Source organism: Eucyclogobius newberryi, unplaced genomic scaffold (genome assembly GCF_026437365.1).
Source record: "Eucyclogobius newberryi isolate DKJ021-1_F unplaced genomic scaffold, fEucNew1.0.hap1 SCAF_5, whole genome shotgun sequence".
Lineage (NCBI taxonomy): Eukaryota > Metazoa > Chordata > Actinopteri > Gobiiformes > Gobiidae > Eucyclogobius > Eucyclogobius newberryi.
The window spans coordinates 2,938,488-2,958,553 of record NW_027316167.1 but is presented as its reverse complement, the minus strand read 5'-3'; the positions used below and the strand labels follow the sequence as shown (position 1 = coordinate 2,958,553).

General features: G+C 45.4%; 2 protein-coding genes across 2 annotated transcripts in view; one reads left to right on the top strand and one right to left on the bottom strand.

Annotated features, from left to right (window-relative positions):
* LOC140381488 (retinal cone rhodopsin-sensitive cGMP 3',5'-cyclic phosphodiesterase subunit gamma-like) overlaps positions 1-20,066 on the top strand; it is a 455,783-nt gene that overhangs the window by 166,328 nt on the left and 269,389 nt on the right. The window lies entirely within an intron of this gene.
* The window catches only part of LOC140381113 (guanylyl cyclase-activating protein 2-like), an 8,101-nt gene continuing 5,691 nt past the window's right edge, over positions 17,657-20,066 (bottom strand). Inside the window, exons 3-4 of the mRNA XM_072465138.1 lie at positions 19,440-19,536; positions 17,657-17,795 (exon numbers count right to left, since the gene is read on the bottom strand). Coding sequence (XP_072321239.1) covers positions 17,674-17,795; positions 19,440-19,536 — 219 coding nt within the window. The 3' untranslated portion in view covers positions 17,657-17,673. The remainder of the gene's footprint in view (positions 17,796-19,439; positions 19,537-20,066) is intronic.

Below are 20,066 nucleotides of genomic sequence, written 5' to 3'. Positions count from 1 at the left end.
AAAAAGGGACGTGCGGTGCCGGGAGTAAAGTGTTCAGATCTGCATCGCCTCCACGGCCGTCTGTGCGCGACGTTCTCGGCTCTCCAGAGATCTGAGTCCGGTCCCGCGTGAAGTTTCCACTCGGTTATTTCGATTTTTATGGATGAATTTCTCCCAGAAGCTGAAAAGACGGTATATTTCACTCTTTGGATGGTGATGATGGTGATGATGATGATGATGATGATGATGGTGATGGTGACGTGCTGAAGCCCTGGGGTAAATGGATTAAAGGGGACGCGCCCTCCGGCTGAGGATTAACCCGCTGACGTCAGAGAGTTGTGGTCGTGAGCTCGTGGATTACACACTGACCTAAACTGGTCGGCAGAAGGATATAATTACCACAGAGGTCAAGACGTCCTCTCATCCCCCACTGTGCCTCGTTTGAGCAAAACGTTCGACAAATTCTACCCCAAAAATTGTTTTCACGCAATTTTTTTTGATTTTCTTCTTTTAGATTTACGCAAATATTTAAAAAAATTCAACGTTCCACCATCTTGTCTAATTGTCTGTGAATTGTATTAAAATCTTTCAACAAATTTCATATATGTTTTTGCTGATGTTTCACCAACTTTCTCATTTGCACCAAATTTTGCTTCAGTTTCATAAAATTCTTCCCCAAATTCACAATTGTCCATCAGTTTTCTTCAGTTGCTACAATTCGACTCAAACTTTAATGAAGGATGGAAACTCACAATAATTTGGTGTTTTTGCCGTTATTATGTCGAGTTTGTCCCTCAACATTCAACATCGCTGCTCTAATTCCATAACTGTTACCTAGCAACGAAGAAGGGCCTAAGCCTAATTTACACCGTATTTATGAGTCAGAAAATGAAAATATGACACACATTTTAGAGGTATTCATATTAGATCATTAAAACCTTATGTACTTTAGTAAGTAAGTGCATTTTATTTGTACTGCATCTTTCACAGACGTCACAAAGTGCTTCACAAAAAGAGTTTAAAGACAGAAAACAACTGTAAAAGCATCAAACTTACCGTGAGAAATAAACACTAAAATATACAATCTTATCAGTCTCTAAGCAACTGTCATTAAAAGGCCCTGACTGGTGTGAGGTCCAAAGAGCTCAGAGAGCGAGGTCCTGATCCAAAGAGCTCAGAGAGCGAGGTCCTGATCCAAAGAGCTCAGAGAGCGAGGTCCTGATCCAAAGAGCTCAGAGAGCGAGGTCCTGATCCAAAGAGCTCAGAGAGCGAGGTCCTGATCCAAAGAGCTCAGAGAGCGAGGTCCTGATCCAAAGAGCGAGGTCCTGATCCAAAGAGCGAGGTCCTGATCCAAAGAGCGAGGTCCTGATCCAAGATTAAGATAAGATTGTAAGATTTGGTTTACAGTTTTTTACGATTGAATCAACACAATTTTGATTGTTTTGTTTTATTTAGCAAAACCCTACACACAATTAGCACAACCACAAACCCAATTAGCAAAACACTTTAACTCCTTTGTAAAATGAAACACTTGTAAAAACTCTGCACTAACTTGTAAAAAACATATTTTTCGATTTTTGGTCATTTGGCACATGGGTGTGGTCATTTGGCACATGGGTGTGGTCATTTGGCACATGGGTGTGGTCATTTGGCATATGGGTGTGGTCATTTGGCACATGGGTGTGGTCATTTGGCATATGGGTGTGGTCATTTGGCACATGGGTGTGGTCATTTGGCACATGGGTGTGGTCATTTGGCACATGGGTGTGGTCATTTGGCATATGGGTGTGGTCATTTGGCACATGGGTGTGGTCATTAGACAGTCAGTGCTTTAGAAATGCAAGAAAGTGACATCTTGATAAACTTCTGTGTCTTAATGCACAAGAGTGTTCAGTGTTGAGAATCACTGTGTGTGTTGTGTGTGTAATACTGTGTGTGTTGTGTGTGTAATACTGTGTGTGTTGTGTGTGTAATACTGTGTGTGTTGTGTGTGTAATACTGTGTGTGTTGTGTGTGTAATACTGTGTGTGTTGTGTGTGTAATACTGTGTGTGTTGTGTGTGTAATACTGTGTGTGTTGTGTGTGTAATACTGTGTGTGTTGTGTGTGTAATACTGTGTGTGTTGTGTGTGTAATACTGTGTGTGTTGTGTGTGTAATACTGTGTGTGTTGTGTGTGTAATACTGTGTGTGTTGTGTGTGTAATACTGTGTGTGTTGTGTGTGTAATACTGTGTGTGTTGTGTGTGTAATACTGTGTGTGTTGTGTGTGTAATACTGTGTGTGTTGTGTATGTAATACTGTGTGTGTTGTGTGTGTAATACTGTGTGTGTTGTGTGTGTAATACTGTGTGTGTTGTGTGTGTAATACTGTGTGTGTTGTGTGTGTAATACTGTGTGTGTTGTGTGTGTAATACTGTGTGTGTTGTGTGTGTAATACTGTGTGTGTTGTGTGTGTAATACTGTGTGTGTTGTGTGTGTAATACTGTGTGTGTTGTGTGTGTAATACTGTGTGTGTTGTGTGTGTAATACTGTGTGTGTTGTGTGTGTAATACTGTGTGTGTTGTGTGTGTAATACTGTGTGTGTTGTGTGTGTAATACTGTGTGTGTTGTGTGTGTAATACTGTGTGTGTTGTGTGTGTAATACTGTGTGTGTTGTGTGTGTAATACTGTGTGTGTTGTGTGTGTAATACTGTGTGTATTGTGTGTGTAATACTGTGTGTGTTGTGTGTGTAATACTGTGTGTATTGTGTGTGTAATACTGTGTGTGTTGTGTGTGTAATACTGTGTGTATTGTGTGTGTAATACTGTGTGTGTTGTGTGTGTAATACTGTGTGTGTTGTGTGTGTAATACTGTGTGTGTTGTGTATGTAATACTGTGTGTGTTGTGTGTGTAATACTGTGTGTTGTGTGTGTAATACTGTGTGTGTTGTGTGTGTAATACTGTGTGTGTTGTGTGTGTAATACTGTGTGTGTTGTGTGTGTAATACTGTGTGTGTTGTGTGTGTAATACTGTGTGTGTTGTGTGTGTAATACTGTGTGTGTTGTGTGTGTAATACTGTGTGTGTTGTGTGTGTAATACTGTGTGTGTTGTGTGTGTAATACTGTGTGTGTTGTGTGTGTAATACTGTGTGTGTTGTGTGTGTAATACTGTGTGTGTTGTGTGTGTAATACTGTGTGTGTTGTGTGTGTAATACTGTGTGTGTTGTGTGTGTAATACTGTGTGTGTTGTGTGTGTAATACTGTGTGTGTTGTGTGTGTAATACTGTGTGTGTTGTGTGTGTAATACTGTGTGTGTTGTGTGTGTAATACTGTGTGTGTTGTGTGTGTAATACTGTGTGTGTTGTGTGTGTAATACTGTGTGTGTTGTGTGTGTAATACTGTGTGTGTTGTGTGTGTAATACTGTGTGTGTTGTGTGTGTAATACTGTGTGTACTACTGTGTGTGTTGTGTGTGTAATACTGTGTGTGTTGTGTGTGTAATACTGTGTGTGTTGTGTGTGTAATACTGTGTGTGTTGTGTGTGTAATACTGTGTGTGTTGTGTGTGTAATACTGTGTGTGTTGTGTGTGTAATACTGTGTGTGTTGTGTGTGTAATACTGTGTGTGTTGTGTGTGTAATACTGTGTGTGTTGTGTGTGTAATACTGTGTGTGTTGTGTGTGTAATACTGTGTGTGTTGTGTGTGTAATACTGTGTGTGTTGTGTGTGTAATACTGTGTGTGTTGTGTGTGTAATACTGTGTGTGTTGTGTGTGTAATACTGTGTGTGTTGTGTGTGTAATACTGTGTGTGTTGTGTGTGTAATACTGTGTGTGTTGTGTGTGTAATACTGTGTGTGTTGTGTGTTTAATACTGTGTGTGTTGTGTGTGTAATACTGTGTGTGTTGTGTGTGTAATACTGTGTGTGTTGTGTGTGTAATACTGTGTGTGTTGTGTGTGTAATACTGTGTGTGTTGTGTGTGTAATACTGTGTGTGTTGTGTGTGTAATACTGTGTGTGTTGTGTGTGTAATACTGTGTGTGTTGTGTGTGTAATACTGTGTGTGTTGTGTGTGTAATACTGTGTGTGTTGTGTGTGTAATACTGTGTGTGTTGTGTGTGTAATACTGTGTGTACTACTGTGTGTGTTGTGTGTGTAATACTGTGTGTGTTGTGTGTGTAATACTGTGTGTGTTGTGTGTGTAATACTGTGTGTGTTGTGTGTGTAATACTGTGTGTGTTGTGTGTGTAATACTGTGTGTGTTGTGTGTGTAATACTGTGTGTGTTGTGTGTGTAATACTGTGTGTGTTGTGTGTGTAATACTGTGTGTGTTGTGTGTGTAATACTGTGTGTGTTGTGTGTGTAATACTGTGTGTGTTGTGTGTGTAATACTGTGTGTGTTGTGTGTGTAATACTGTGTGTGTTGTGTGTGTAATACTGTGTGTGTTGTGTGTGTAATACTGTGTGTGTTGTGTGTGTAATACTGTGTGTGTTGTGTGTGTAATACTGTGTGTGTTGTGTGTTTAATACTGTGTGTGTTGTGTGTGTAATACTGTGTGTGTTGTGTGTGTAATACTGTGTGTGTTGTGTGTGTAATACTGTGTGTGTTGTGTGTGTAATACTGTGTGTGTTGTGTGTGTAATACTGTGTGTGTGTAATACTGTGTGTGTTGTGTGTGTAATACTGTGTGTATTGTGTGTGTAATACTGTGTGTGTTGTGTGTGTAATACTGTGTGTGTTGTGTGTGTAATACTGTGTGTGTTGTGTGTGTAATACTGTGTGTGTTGTGTGTGTAATACTGTGTGTGTTGTGTGTGTAATACTGTGTGTGTTGTGTGTGTAATACTGTGTGTGTTGTGTGTGTAATACTGTGTGTGTTGTGTGTGTAATACTGTGTGTGTTGTGTGTGTAATACTGTGTGTATTGTGAGTGTAATACTGTGTGTGTTGTGTGTGTAATACTGTGTGTGTTGTGTGTGTAATACTGTGTGTGTTGTGTGTGTAATACTGTGTGTGTTGTGTGTGTAATACTGTGTGTGTTGTGTGTGTAATACTGTGTGTGTTGTGTGTGTAATACTGTGTGTGTTGTGTGTGTAATACTGTGTGTGTTGTGTGTGTAATACTGTGTGTGTTGTGTGTGTAATACTGTGTGTGTTGTGTGTGTAATACTGTGTGTGTTGTGTGTGTAATACTGTGTGTGTTGTGTGTGTAATACTGTGTGTGTTGTGTGTGTAATACTGTGTGTGTTGTGTGTGTAATACTGTGTGTGTTGTGTGTGTAATACTGTGTGTGTTGTGTGTGTAATACTGTGTGTGTTGTGTGTGTAATACTGTGTGTGTTGTGTGTGTAATACTGTGTGTGTTGTGTGTGTAATACTGTGTGTGTTGTGTGTAATACTGTGTGTGTTGTGTGTGTAATACTGTGTGTGTTGTGTGTGTAATACTGTGTGTGTTGTGTGTGTAATACTGTGTGTGTTGTGTGTGTAATACTGTGTGTGTTGTGTGTGTAATACTGTGTGTGTTGTGTGTGTAATACTGTGTGTGTTGTGTGTGTAATACTGTGTGTGTTGTGTGTGTAATACTGTGTGTGTTGTGTGTGTAATACTGTGTTAGGTTTTGATATTTGGGCAAAACTTTAGCTTTTAGTGTTTATTCAATTGTAAAAAACTGTAACACTCACTGGTCTAAAACACCAGAATACTGGTTTCTCCCTGGAATGACATCATCAGGGGCAATAATCAGTGTTTCTCTTTTGGTTAGCACAAGATCATAAGATCATAAGGTCATAAGGTCATAAGGTCATAAGGTCATAAGATCATGAGATCATGAGATCATGAGATCATAAGATCATAAGGTCATAACCCTTAACCCCTAATCCTAAACCTTAACCCCAATCCTAAACCTTAAAATACGATATTCCTTTATTGTCCCACATGGAGAAACCCTAACCCTTAACCCCTAACCTTATGTATGTTTCCGGTGACGTCATTTCCGGTGAGTGTGTCGCGTTTTCAGAGCTGTTCGTTCTTAGAGCCTTTTACCGATTAATCCACGAATTATACACACTATTTACGCATCATATACACAAAGGTGAACGTTTGATTTCTCCGCAAACAATCCGGAGCCTCAAGCCGCTCGCTTTTCAGTATTTCGTGGATTAAAAAGCCCTCCTCACTCTCTAGCTCCAGCCTGAACTAGCCTAGCGTAGCCTAGCCGCTAGCGTCATGGCTGGATCTACCTTTACCTGTTTGAGCTGTCATATGTCGAGTCAGAACCCTGGCTCCTTCTCTGATGATAGGTGCGTGAAGTGCAGTGTAGTGGTAGTTTTGGAGGCCAGGGTTACGGAGTTAGAAGCGCGGATCCGCTGTTTAGAGGAGCTTAAGTCCAGTTATAGTTCGGTTTTAGCGCGAGGGCTACCGGACCGCGCTGCAGGGCGTAGCATTAGCATTAGCAGTAGCAGTAAGGCCGAGCTCAGCCCCTCAGCGTCTCCCGTGCAGCCGGGACTAGACCAGGAACAGAATAGGGACCAATTTGTGACAGTTCGGAGGGGACAAGGCGCTAAACGCCGAACCTCAGAGCGCCGTGAGCTTCACGTCTATAATAGGTTTTCTCCCCTCAGCGATCACACGCCCGCTGAACAGACTAGAGAAACTCTTGTAATCGGGAGTTCTATTGTTAGAGACGTGAAGCTGCCAGCGGCTAGCGTTAGGTGTTACCCGGTGGCCAGAATGGGTGACATCGAAGGAAACCTTAGGATCTTAAAGCAGAGTAGGACCCGTTTCCGGCGAGTCGTGATTCACGCAGGCGGTAACGACGCCCGGCGGAGACAATCAGAGGTGCTCAAAGTTCAAGTAGCCGCGGTGTGTGACCTAGCGAAGTCGATGTCAGACACTGTAATATTTTCTGCCCAATCGGATCAATGCTGAATTGTACAGCCGTCTCTCAGCATTCAACAACTGGTTATCTAGATGGTGCCCTCAAAACAACGTAGTCTTTATTGATAACTGGAGTGCGTTTTGGGGAAAGCCCGGGCTCATACGCAGGGATGGCATCCATCCGACTTCTGAGGGTACATCCCTATTAGTTCGGAATTTGACCGATAGTCTTAGTCGTGTTAAGTGACCATCTAGGGATGAGCCCCAGGTGCAGAGCAGCAGTGTAAGACGCTCCTCTGTCGCCGAACTCTCGCCCGTTCTGTTACATGTGAAGTGTTCAGATTCAAGACAGATAGAGACTGTGTGTGTCCCTCGTGTCCCTCGTGTCCCTCATACAAATAATGCCAAAAAGTCACATCTCAGAAAAACTATTTCAGGCGTCAGACCAAATAACTTAAGGAAAATAACAATCACAAATGACACAAATATACAAATAAATAAGCACATAAAATGTGGACTGCTAAACATTAGAGCAATTTCCTCCAAATCGCTCTTAGTTAATGAATTAATTAGTGACTATAACATAGATCTTCAGCTCCAACTGAAACGTGGCTTCAACAAGACGACTACGTCAGACTAAATGAGTCCACCCCACCCACCCATGTTAACCCCACCCACCCATGTTAACCCCACCCACCCATGTTAACCCCACCCACCCATGTTAACCCCACCCACTCATGTTAACCCCACCCACCCATGTTAACCCCACCACCCATGTTAACCCCACCCACCCATGTTAACCCCACCCACCCATGTTAACCCCACCCACCCATGTTAACCCCACCCACTCATGTTAACCCCACCCACCCATGTTAACCCCACCACCCATGTTAACCCCACCCATCCATGTTAACCCCACCCACCCATGTTAACCCCACCCACCCATGTTAACTTTCAGACCTGCAGGAGCACAGGCCGAGGTGGTGGTGTGGCAGTGATCTCACACTCAAGCGACTCATGACCCCTAAAATTAACAATGTATTTCACTCATTTGAAAGCCTTATGCTGTCAATCACATGTCCAAATATGAAAAACCAAAAAGGAGTTTTGTTCATAGTTATCTACCGACCTCCTGGTCCCTACTCAGAGTTTTTAACAGAGTTTTCTGACTTTATATCAAACTTAGAGTTAGCCTGGGATAAAATAGTTATAGCTGGAGACTTTAATATCCACGTGAACATGAGTGATGACTCTCTCAGTAATGCCTTCAGCGCCTTGTTAGACAGCATTGGTTTCACTCAGAATGTAAATAAAGCGACTCACACTCACAAGAACACTCTGGATCTTGTCCTAACGTATGGAACAGAGATTAGTGACCTCATTGTCCTCCCTCAAAACCCTATATTGTCAGATCATTTCCTAATTACCTTTCAGTTTATTCTTAAAGATCATCCAGTCCCACAAAATAAAGTTATAATGAAAAGGACAAAATCTGAAAAATCTTTCTCAAAATTCAAAGAAATAATAGAGCCAATATTCAGTGACATGTCATGTGATCGTGTCATGTGATCGTGTCATGTGATCGTGTCATGTGATCATGTCATGTGATCATGTCATGTGATCATGTCATGTGATCATGTCATGTGATCACGTCATGTGATCACGTCATGTGATCACGTCATGTGATCACGTCATGTGATCCTGCTGAGAACAGCTTTAGTCCCAGTTTAAGTGATCAATTTGTCGACTTGACCATGAATTCTCTGAAGTCTGCTCTTGACGTTGTCGCGCCGTTAAAACAGAAGGTCATTAGGCCAAAGCGCGCCTCCCCATGGTACAACCAAGAACTGCGTTCACATAAACAAAGAGTTAGAAAGTTAGAGGGATTATTTCATCGCTCTCACACCGAAGAATCCCTAAAAGCATGGAAAAGTTGCCTGCTGTCCTATAAGCAGGCTCTGCGTAAGGCCCAAACCAGATATTATTCAAATCTAATAGAAGTCAACAAAAGTAACACTAAATTCCTTTTCAGCACTGTAGCTAGGCTAACAAACTGTCACAGTGCAGTAGAGCCCTCAATCCCAGCTACACTTAGCTCTGATGATTTCCTCCTATTTTTTAACAATAAAATAAAAACAATCAGAGATAAATTAGATGAAATTACCCCCGCTATTAGCCCTGAACTAGCCCAAGCTGTAAATCTAACGTCCCATATAAATCCACCTGTAAACCTAGAAAGGTTCACAGCTGTTGATCGAGAGATAACTTCAGCCATTATGTCCTCTAAAAGCTCAACTTGTGTCCTAGACCCCATTCCAAGCTCCTCAAAGACATTTTCCCCCTAATTATAGACCCTATTCTTAATATAATAAATACTTCACTCCAAAGTGGCTATGTTCCACAGTCCTTCAAACATGCAGTCATTAAACCTCTTCTGAAAAAGCCTAATCTAGATCCCGACCTATTGGTAAACTACAGCCCTATTTCAAATCTTCCCTTCGTCTCTAAAATCCTTGAAAAAGTTGTAGTAAAACAGCTTTGTCGCCACCTGCAGGACAATAACTTATTTGAAGTTTTCCAGTCAGGGTTCAGAGCCCACCACAGCACTGAAACTGCACTAGTTAAAGTCACAAATGATTTGTTATTAGCCGCTGACGATGGACTGGTCTCAATCCTGGTTCTGTTGGACCTCAGCGCAGCGTTTGACACCATCGACCACAACATTCTACTGCAGAGGTTAGAATGTGATGTAGGTGTTGGAGGAACAGCCCTCAGCTGGTTTAAATCCTATCTATCTGATAGGTTCCAATTTGTTAATGTAAACCAGAGCTCCTCACCAAGCTCTAAAGTAATTTACGGTGTGCCACAGGGTTCGGTACTCGGTCCAATTCTGTTTACTCTTTATATGCTGCCATTAGGCAACATTATCAGAAAGCATGGCATTAACTTCCACTGCTATGCAAACGACACTCAGCTGTATTTATCAATGAAACCTGATCAGAGCGATCAAGTAGACAGACTTAGTACTTGTGTGAAGGAGATAAAAACCTGGATGACACTAAACTACCTGCTTCTTAACCCTGAAAAAACCGAGGTCATTGTGCTTGGCCCTAAGCATCTACGAGACGGTCTATCTGAGCAGATAGTTACACTGGACAATGTCAGTGAAGCCTCTAGTTCTACTGTAAGAAATCTTGGAGTCTTATTTGACCAGGAGCTCTCATTTAAAGCTCATATAAATCAAGCTTGTAAAACAGCCTATTTCCATTTGCGCAACAAGAGCCAAAATCAGAAGAATCCTGCCTAAAAGTGATGCCGAAAAACTTATCCATGCATTTGTAACGACTAGATTAGACTACTGTAACTCCCTGCTTGCAGCGTGTCCTAAAAGCTCCATAAAAAGCTCAACTGGTTCAAAATGCAGCAGCAAGATTACTAACAGGAACAAAAAGAAGAGAGCACATTACGCCAGTGCTGGAGTCTCTTCACTGGCTCCTGTTGAGTTTAGAATCAAATTTAAAATTCTACTCTTGACCTACAAAGCCATAAATGACATGGCCCCATCCTACCTCAAAGATGCTATAGAACCATATCATCCAAACAGAGCTCTTCGCTCTCAGAATGCCGGCCTTCTGGTGGTGCCAAGAGTCTCTAAAAGTACTGTAGGAGGTAGAGCGTTTAGCTACCAAGCTCCTGTGTTATGGAATCAGCTCCCGACCCATGTTAAATATGCTGACACAGTCTCTTCATTTAAGTCCAGGCTTAAAACGTTCCTCTTCGAAATCGCTTATGGTCAGACTAGTTAGGAACAGAAACATAAACCCACAGCTTTAGCTACGCTGCCCTAGGAGTAACTATGCTGGGGGAAGTATGACAGCTTGAGCACTATCCTCTTCTTCTGACTTATTCTATCAAACAATATTTATTTTTTGATTCAACTTGCAAACTGTTCACCACCTTCTTTTTCTTTCTCTCACTCCTGAGGACCTGTGGACCCAGATGTCCCTCTCCTGGTGAAATGGTCCCTGCCCTGTGTGAAAAAGATAAGATAAGATATTCCTTTATTGTCCCACATGGGGAAATTTCATTGGTGCAACGCAGGTAGATATAGAGGTAGATACAGAAGAACAGATCACTTATAGGAAGTCTGAAAAACACTTTCAGTAGAAGATCTCCTATAAATAATTAAAAACTCCCATAGACAAATAAATAAATGAATAAATACCATTGCATGTGATCCCGACAGTAATTGCACATGAATATGTGTCACGACAGCACATAGATTGCACATGAATTTCACAGTAATTGCACATATGACAGAATTGCACATCAGTATTAGGTTAGGTCAGTATTGCGAGTGTTCAGTACTAACAGTTTTTGTTATAAAGTCTGACAGCAGCAGGAAGGAAAGACCTACGGAACCTTTCCTTCACACATCGAGGGTGGATCAGTCTCTCACTGAAGCTGCTCTCCAGAGCGGACAGAGTGTCCTGCAGGGGGTGACACTCATGGTCCAGCATAGATGTGAATCTAGCCAGGACCCTCCTGTCCCCCACCTCCTGCACCGAGTCCAGAGCACAGCCCAGGACGGAGCTGGACTTCTTGATGACTCTGTCCAGCCTCTTCCTCTTCCTCTCTGTGATGCTGCTGCTCCAGCAGACCACACCATACAGGAGGGCCGATTTCACCACAGAGTCGTAGAAGGTCTTCAGGAGTGGCCCTGTCACTCCAAAAGACCTGAGTCTCCTCAGGAGGTAGAGCCGACTCTGGCTCTTCCTGTACAGTGCGTCTGTGTTATGAGTCCAGTCCAGTTTGTGGTTCAGATGAACACCCAGGTACTTGTATGAGTCCACTCTCTCAATGTCCCGTCCCTGGATGTTCACTGGTGAGGGGGCAGTGGGGTGGCGTCTGCGGAAATCCACCACCATCTCCTTGGTCTTCCCCGCGTTGATGAGGAGGTGGTTCCGCTGACACCAGTCCACAAAGTCCTGCTCCAGTCCTCTGTCCTCCACATCATCGTCGTCCGTGATGAGTCCGATGATGGCAGAGTGGTCAGAGAACTTCTGCAGGACACAGCTGTCCGTGTCATGTCTGAAGTCTGCAGTGTAAAGGGTGAAGAGAAAGGGCGCGAGGACAGTGCCCTGGGACACCCACACTGCAGGTCCCCCACACTGCAGGTCCGAGTGTCAGACACACAGTTCCGGGCTCTCACAAACTGGGGTCGGTCTGTGAGGTAGTCCAGGATCCACTCTGCCAGGTCATACTCCACACCAGCCGTCTCCAGCTTGTCCCTCAGGAGCTGATGGTGTTGAAGGCGCTGGAAAGATCGAAGAACAGAATCCTCACAGAGCTGCCAGGCTTTTCCAGGTGAGAGAGAGAGCGGTGCAGCAGGGAGATGACGGCGTCCTCCACTCCGATGCCAGACCGATATGCAAACTGCAGAGGGTCCATGGCTGAGCTCACGGTGGAGCGGAGGTGGTCCAGGACTAGCCGTTCGAGTGTCTTCATCAGGTGGGACGTGAGAGCCACTGGCCTGAAGCTGTTGAGGTCTTTGGGGCGCGGTGTCTTAGGCACAGGTACCAGACAGGAGGTCTTCCAGACCTGTGGTACCACCCTCAGCTTCAGGCTCATGTTGAAGACATGCTCCATAACTCCACACAGTTCATCTGCACAGGACTTAAGGAGCCTGGGGCTGATGCCATCAGGTCCTGCTGCCTTCCTCACTTTAATCCTCCTCAGCTCACTCCTCACCTGTGCTGCTGTGACAGTCAGTGGTTGGCAGGGGGACCGTGTGCTGGGGGGATGGGTGAGTCCAGGCGAAGTGGGGAGCTGATGGTCCGGGGCAGATAAGCGAAGAGGAACAGATGCAGGGCATTGTCCAGCTGTGGAAGAGGGAGCATGCAGCTGTGCAGGGGGAGGGGCGGGTGACCGATCAAACCTCAAGAAGTGAGCATTTAAATCATTCACCCACTGTAGATCCCCCTCTGTCTGGGCAGGGGGGATTTTGAAGCCCGAGATGGTTTTCAGGCTCCTCCACACTCCCTGAATGTTCTTTTGCTGCAGCTGCTCCTCCATCCTCCTCTTGTAGCCGGCCTCAGCCTGCCTGATCTTCCTCCTCAGCTCCTTCTGCACAGTCCTTAGCTCCTCCTTGTTCCCTGACCTGAAGGCTCTCTTCTTCTCCTTCAGCAGAGCCTTCAGTTCACGGTTAATCCATGGCTTGTTGTTTGGAAAACACCGCACCGTCCGGGAGGGAACAATGTTCTCAAAACAGAGGTTGATGTAGTCCGTGATGCACTCTGTGATGATGTTGATGTCCTCCCCATGTGGGCCATAGAGCTCAGTCCAGACAGTGGTGCTGAAGCAGTCCCTCAGAGCCTCCTCGCTCTCAGCAGACCACATCCTCACCTCACGGGACACCACAGGCTGCCTGCGCACGATGGGTTCATACACAGGCCTCAGATGTACAAGGTTGTGGTCCGAGCTGCCCAGGGGAGGGAGGGGGGAAGAAGAATAAGCCTCCTTGGTGTTGGCAAAAAACAAGTCCAATGTTCTATTCTCTCTGGTGGGGCAGGTAACATACTGGGTGTATGTTGGTAGAACAGAAGAGGGAGAAGCGTGGTTAAAGTCACCAGAGACAAGGAAGAGAGCCTGTGGATGCTGTGTTTGCAGCCTAGAAGTGCAGGAGAGCAGTGCTTCACAAGCATCTTCAGCATTGGCAGACGGGGCCACATAGACTGCGATCAAAATCACATGTGAGAACTCCCGGGGCAGATAATATGGCCTCATGCCAATAGCCAATAGTTCAATATCCTTGTTACATAGCTGCTGCTTCACTGTGCAGTGTTCGGGTTTGGACCAGCTCGTGTTCACATACACCGCCAGACCTCCACCTCTTTTCTTCCCGGATTCTCTCGTTCTGTCCGCCCGCAGCAGATGAAAATTGTCCAAACCTACAATAGAGTCTGGCATTTCTGCTGTTAACCAGGTCTCTGTGAAAATCAAGACGCTGCTGTCCCTATAAATCCTCTGGGACCGCATGAGGCTCGCTATTTCCGTCATTTTATTTTGAAGGGACCTCACGTTACCCATGACTACGGCGGGAACCGACTTCCTGTTTGTTTCTCTCGGAGTTTACGTCCAGCCCGTCTGCTTCGCTGCGTTTTCCTTAGGATGTCCGCCGGGATAACGTGACGATCTCTGGGTAAGACGACTGTTCTCCGCAGTTTCATGAGTTCCTCCTTTGTGTAAATGCGGTAAGGCGCCGGCCGGGGGGCGGGGCCGGAGCCGGGGGACTCAGAGCCAAGACACATCGCAACGACACAACGAAAACACTCAATCCAGCCGAATAAAGTCAAAACAAGTTAATTTAAAGCGATTCCAGTGCGTGTCCCGATCGTTCGTGAAGTTCCTCTTTCATATAAACGTGTACATAAACGTGTACATAAACGTGTACCGACGACACGCCGTACTTTAGCGCGGCCGGAGGGCGCGGGGGGGGGGCTGGTGGGCTCGCTCGGAGCTAGCTCACGTCACAACAACACAACGAACGCAACGAAAAACGCTCAAATCCAGCCGTCAAAAACGGTTGATTTAAAAAACTATTCCAGCGCGTGTCCCTATCGTACAGTAAAATAGAAAAAATATACTAACTATATTTACAAAATATAGGAGATAAAGCACAATAAGTGTGAGAAAGAAGAGAGAGCGTTTACACCGGGCTGCCAGCTGTACCAGCGCCTTATTCATCTGCCTGAAGAGTGGGTCCAGCTCCAGGATTTAGGAGACGAGGGAAAATAATGTAACAAACTAAACTGTGTAATCAATAGGTTAAAACATTAAAACACAAAACAATGATAGGTCGGAGCAGGAGTCAAACCCAAAGTCTCCAGCGCATGTCACGCTGTGGTTCAAACCCTGGAACAACTCATCTGGAAATATAGCTCGATGTGATCTGCTCGCCACGAGCTTCCATGAGTTATGGGTGTATGATCTAGAGCTGACCTTTCTGTTTTGTCTGTATTTAGCTGCAGAGTTTTTCCTCAGCCTTTGTTTTATTTGCACTAAACAACTGAGTTCAGCTTCTGCATCTCAGAAGGTTTAAAGGAGCTGTATATCGTCCTGAACAGGTGGTAGGACACATCACTAAACTCTTTAATGACCTTTCCCATGGGGGATTATATCAAGCAAAAACAAGACAGGACCCAAAACACAGCCCTAAGGGACCAGATCAGCTGAATCAGACATTATTTGATTTGCAGCGACACTAAAGCTCCGACCGGATAAATATGAGGAAAACCAAGGAAGAACTGAACCTGATCGTCCAATCAGGTGCCTCGGTCTGTTTAACAGGATATGATGGTCGACGGTGTCAAAGGTCAACCGTGCAGACAGATCCAACAGAACTAGAACAGTGCATTTCCCAGAATCAGCAGACATAATGTCACTGGACACTTTTAACGATGCGGTTTCCAAAGAATGATGTTTGTGGAAACCAGATTGAAAAGAGTCGTGAATGTTTGACTAATCAAGGAAATCTGACAGTTCTTCAGAGACCACCTTCTCTAGGATCTGGGACATGAACGGGAACTTTGATATGGGTCTGAAACTTTAGGGTCTTCGGGTCCAAGTTTGTCTTTTTCAGTAAAGGCTCAACTATGGCATGTTTAAATGGAGCAGGAAACACACCGGGAGAAAAGAGAGACTTAACATAACCCAGGGGCCAATTACACCATAACCCAGGGGCCGATTACACCATAACCCAGGGGTCGATTACACCAAACACAGAAGAGCCTGAAGGGAAGGGCATCTGATTTAAGAAACACATCCTAAAAGATTCAGCAGATTTAAAAGATCACGTGAAACAAGTCAATAGATTATATTCTGTATGATTTATATTTGGAGATGAAATACCTGGGAAAAAATGGTTGAGATATAAAATGATTTATTGGCAAAAACATAAAAATAAAAGCATTTTAGAGGAAATGGCCACACAGGTTTGACAGAAACAGTGAGAACAGTGTTGTTTGAGGTATTTAAAGGTGGTATGGACGATTTTGTTCAGCAAATGTTTTTATCATATTTCCTCGTGGCGTGGATAAATCATTTGTCCTGCCACGTATCAATCATAAAACGCACCTATCGCTCACCTGCAGCCGCGTGCGGTTCGTCCCCACGTTTCCGCGTGCCTAAGCGCATGGATCTATCATAATATAGTTCCCTCAGTGTACGGGGCAAAATGAAGACGGAGAAAGACAGTTCGAGCTGACGCAGAAGTGGACAGAAATCTACAGAAGACGAGTGATGCGATGCGCTCCGTTGCGCTAATAAACAAACGCACGTGTGTGTTGTATCAGTCCGCACGGGGGAGTGCACATGCGCACTTTCACCTGCGTTCTCAAATCGCCAAAAAATCGTCCATACCGCCTTTAAGTGTTGAAAATGGCGTTTGGAGCACACTTCGCTCCTTACAGTTGTCAGAATGTTTTACCATTGGCTCGTCCCAAACGTCGATAAAGATGAAACGACCTCTGAAGCACCGAGACGTAAACAGAGGAACTAAACCAGGACGGTCAGCACTAGATCATAGGGAATCGGGACGGAAGTTAGAGTCCAAAATGGCGGCCCTGGTGGCGGCCCTGGTGGCGGCCCTGGTGGCGGCCCTGGTGGCGGCCCTCGTGGCGGCCCTGGTGGCGGCCCTGGTGGCGGCCCTGGTGGCGGCCCTGGTGGCGGCCCTCGTGGCGGCCCTGGTGGCGGCCCTCGTGGCGGCCCTCGTGGCGACCCTGGTGGCGGCCCTCGTGGCGGCCCTGGTGGCGGCCCTGGTGGCGGCCCCCGTGGCGGCCCTCGTGGCGGCCCTGGTGGCGGCCCCCGTGGCGGCCCTCGTGGCGGCCCTGGTGGCGGCCCCCGTGGCGGCCCTCGTGGCGGCCCTGGTGGCGGCCCCAGTGGCGGCCCTCGTGGCGGCCCAAATCACTTGCGGTTAGAGACAGGGCGACTTGACCATTTTGCGACACCTGGTGGTCAGGGAGGTACATTTACTGTCTCGCAGCAGGAGATCCTCAGATGCGCTCGGTGGATAAACACACGGATTGGGGACCAGGAGATCATGGGTTTGACTCCTGCGTGGGGAGAATATTATTTCGAGATTAGACTTTTTAAACTTATAGATAGCACAGTCTAGTTTGTTTTAGGATGAGTTAGCTACACTTTTGCTAACTACTACAAAAACTTGTAACTTGTAGTTAGGGATTAGGGTTAGGGGTTGTGGCTAGGGGTTAGGGGTTGTGGTTAGGGTTAGGGGTTGTGGTTAGGGGTTGTGGTTAGGGGTTAGGGGTTGTGGTTAGGGTTAGGGGTTGTGGGTTAGGGGTTGTGGTTAGGGTTAGAGGTTAGGGTTAGGGTTAGGGGTTGTGGTTAGGGGTTAGGGGTTGTGGTTAGGGTTAGGGGTTGATTCCCTGAGCTGTAACAGCGGGACCTGTCTTGGTCGCCGCCAAGTCACTTCCATTCCGATTCCCTATATGATCTAGTGCTAACCAAACCAGGACCAGATCGCGGCTAAAGAGTAGAACTATTAAACGAATATTTGATTGAGCAACTTCACATGTTCCGCTCTCGTCTTTAGCGTTGACACAAAACACAATCATTTACTGCATTTCTCGAGATATAAATGAAACCCAGAGCGCGCCAGGTTCCCACCGACAGAGTCTTTTTGAAGAAGTCCGCGCGGCGACGCCCAACGCGGTCCAAAAAGTGAGATCAAATCCAAACGCCACGTCCGGTCAAGAGTTCAGACAGAGCCGAGGCAGAAGGCGACATAACCGTGGATCTCGTGCTCCCAGGGCGCGCTCGTCGTACTTTCAGGGTAGTTTCCCGCAGTTCTGTATGACCCATCCTGTGACGTTCACGTCCAGTTTGAGAAGCTGCATCACCCACTCGTCCTTCTGGGCTCCTTCCATGAACTCGGCCAACGTGATCTGCCCTGGAAGAGGAGAAGAAGACAATCCATTGTCACTAGAGAGCCCGAGAACGCCAAGGAAACTGAGAGAACGCCAAGAAAACTGAGAGAACGCCAAGGAAACTGAGAGAACGCCCAACGAAACTGAGAGAACGCCCAATGAAACTGAGAGAACGCCCAACGAAACTGAGAGAACGCCAAAGGAAACTGAGAGAACGCCCAACGAAACTGAGAGAACGCCCAACGAAACTGAGAGAACGCCAAACGAAACAGAGAGAATGCCAAGTGAAACTCTGAGAACGGCGAACAAAACTCAGAGAACGCCAATGTATTTTGAGATGATGATATTGCTGTGCATTGGCGGAGCTAAGGCCTGGGTTTGGGGCTTGAGCCCCGAATCTTTTTGGTCTTTAAAAAATCATTATTCACACCTTAAGAGTTCAGCTCAGCAGGTCGAGCATTGGGTTGCGGTGCAGGAGACTCGGGATCGAATCCTGCAGTGACGTCAAGTTATTCATGTCGTTCTTTTCATATTTAAATTTTCCAAATGTGAAACATTTGTGCAGAGCGGAGGACACTCTCCTCTGCGCCGTTCTCTGATTGGATGCTTGTTCTCCCGTTTTCATTGGTTATTTTTGTTGAACTGGTGTATGATTGGCTGCATGTAGAAAGTGGGCGGGAGCATAGAAAGTGGGCGGTGTTTACAGCAGATCGTCATGTGATCTGACCATGGAGCTGACAAAAAGGCCTTTTCTACATCATTAAACTGACGCTTTGAAAAAAGTGAAGGTCATAAATAAGAGCAGATCGACTGGAAAAAGAGACATTCAGAACATTTATCTAACGTAGAATAGACAACAACAACAACAACAACAACAGCACATGATCGTTCAAACCATGAATTCGTTGTGGTTGTCAGTGTAGCAGTGGCTCAGAGGTTTTATTCATCTACGAAGCTAAAGCAGAGAAACTACAGGACAAACCGCTCATGGGAGCAAGTGTCTGCCAAAGGTAAAACTGACTTTTACTCTACAAAAGTTAAACTAATTCATATCAGAAGGAGCAGTGCAAAAAGCACAAATAGTCAAATCACATGTGAGCAAACATGTCAACAACACAGTTTGACAATGAAGTCTCTGTCGGTCGAGCACGAGACTCTGGACTTCAGGGTCGTGAGTTTTCCATGTTGGTTTTGTTTGATTATTTTAAATCAGAACACTAAGATGTGCAATATCTCGAAAAAGTACACGTAACTAAATGCTCCCACCTCTGCTGTTCTGTTCAACGTTTTTGGAGGGAGGAGCTCTCTCAGAAGGCCATGGTCTCTCTTTGCCTTTGGAGGGTTACTCTATGTACAGGAAGTGCAGTATTGGGGGCACTAAAACCACATTATATCGGCCTGAATGAGCCCCGGATGTTTAGAATGTCTGGCTCCGCCCCTGTTGCTGTGGTTTTGGTTAAATCCGCAGAGATGACAAAGGGCGATCCTTCGAGGGCGGAAGAGCTTGTGTGTTTTGGACCGCTGCATTAAAACTACACGTGTTTAGCGAAAAGAGAGTCTGAAAATCAAAGACTGAGATCTCGCTTATCTCTGTTCGCCCAAAGTCTGGATGTAGGATCGAACCCACAACCTCCTCCCGACTGAGAGGAGGAGCCACACAATCATACCGTCGTGGTTCTGGTCGACCAGCTCAAATATTCGGTCACAAATCTGCGTCGGGGTCATGTCCACGTCGCTTCGGTGGACTCGGATCTTCTGGATTATCTGCGACAAAATGGGGAATAGCACGTTTATTCCACGCAACTTTTACAACTCACCAAATAACAAATGATAAACTAATTACGGTCTACTTCATGAACATTATCGGGATGGAGATCAAAGTGGAACGGTGACCTCGTTCGTGTGATTCAGGAATGAGCCGAATATTGCAGTTTTACGCTCGGACAGTTTCCCCGCCCACTTCTGCACCCTCTGAGTGACAGATGGATTTAACCACTCACAGCAGAGTATGATCTGCTTCTTTACAGCTCAGGACAGTTTCGTGTTGATAATGTTTGCATCAGAATAGGAATAAAAACCCAGTAGTATTGCATTCATTACATTACATTAAAAAGAAACAGTAAAGGTCCAAGAATCCTGCCTTAAGGGAGAGATTTAACTTGGCTATTACATTTTGTTTAACATATGTATTTATTTGTGGTGAGAGAGAGACGGGGGAAAGAGCAAAAAGAGAGAGACGAGGGTAAGAGCAGAGAGAGAGATGGGGTAAGAACAGAGAGAGAGACGGGGTAAGA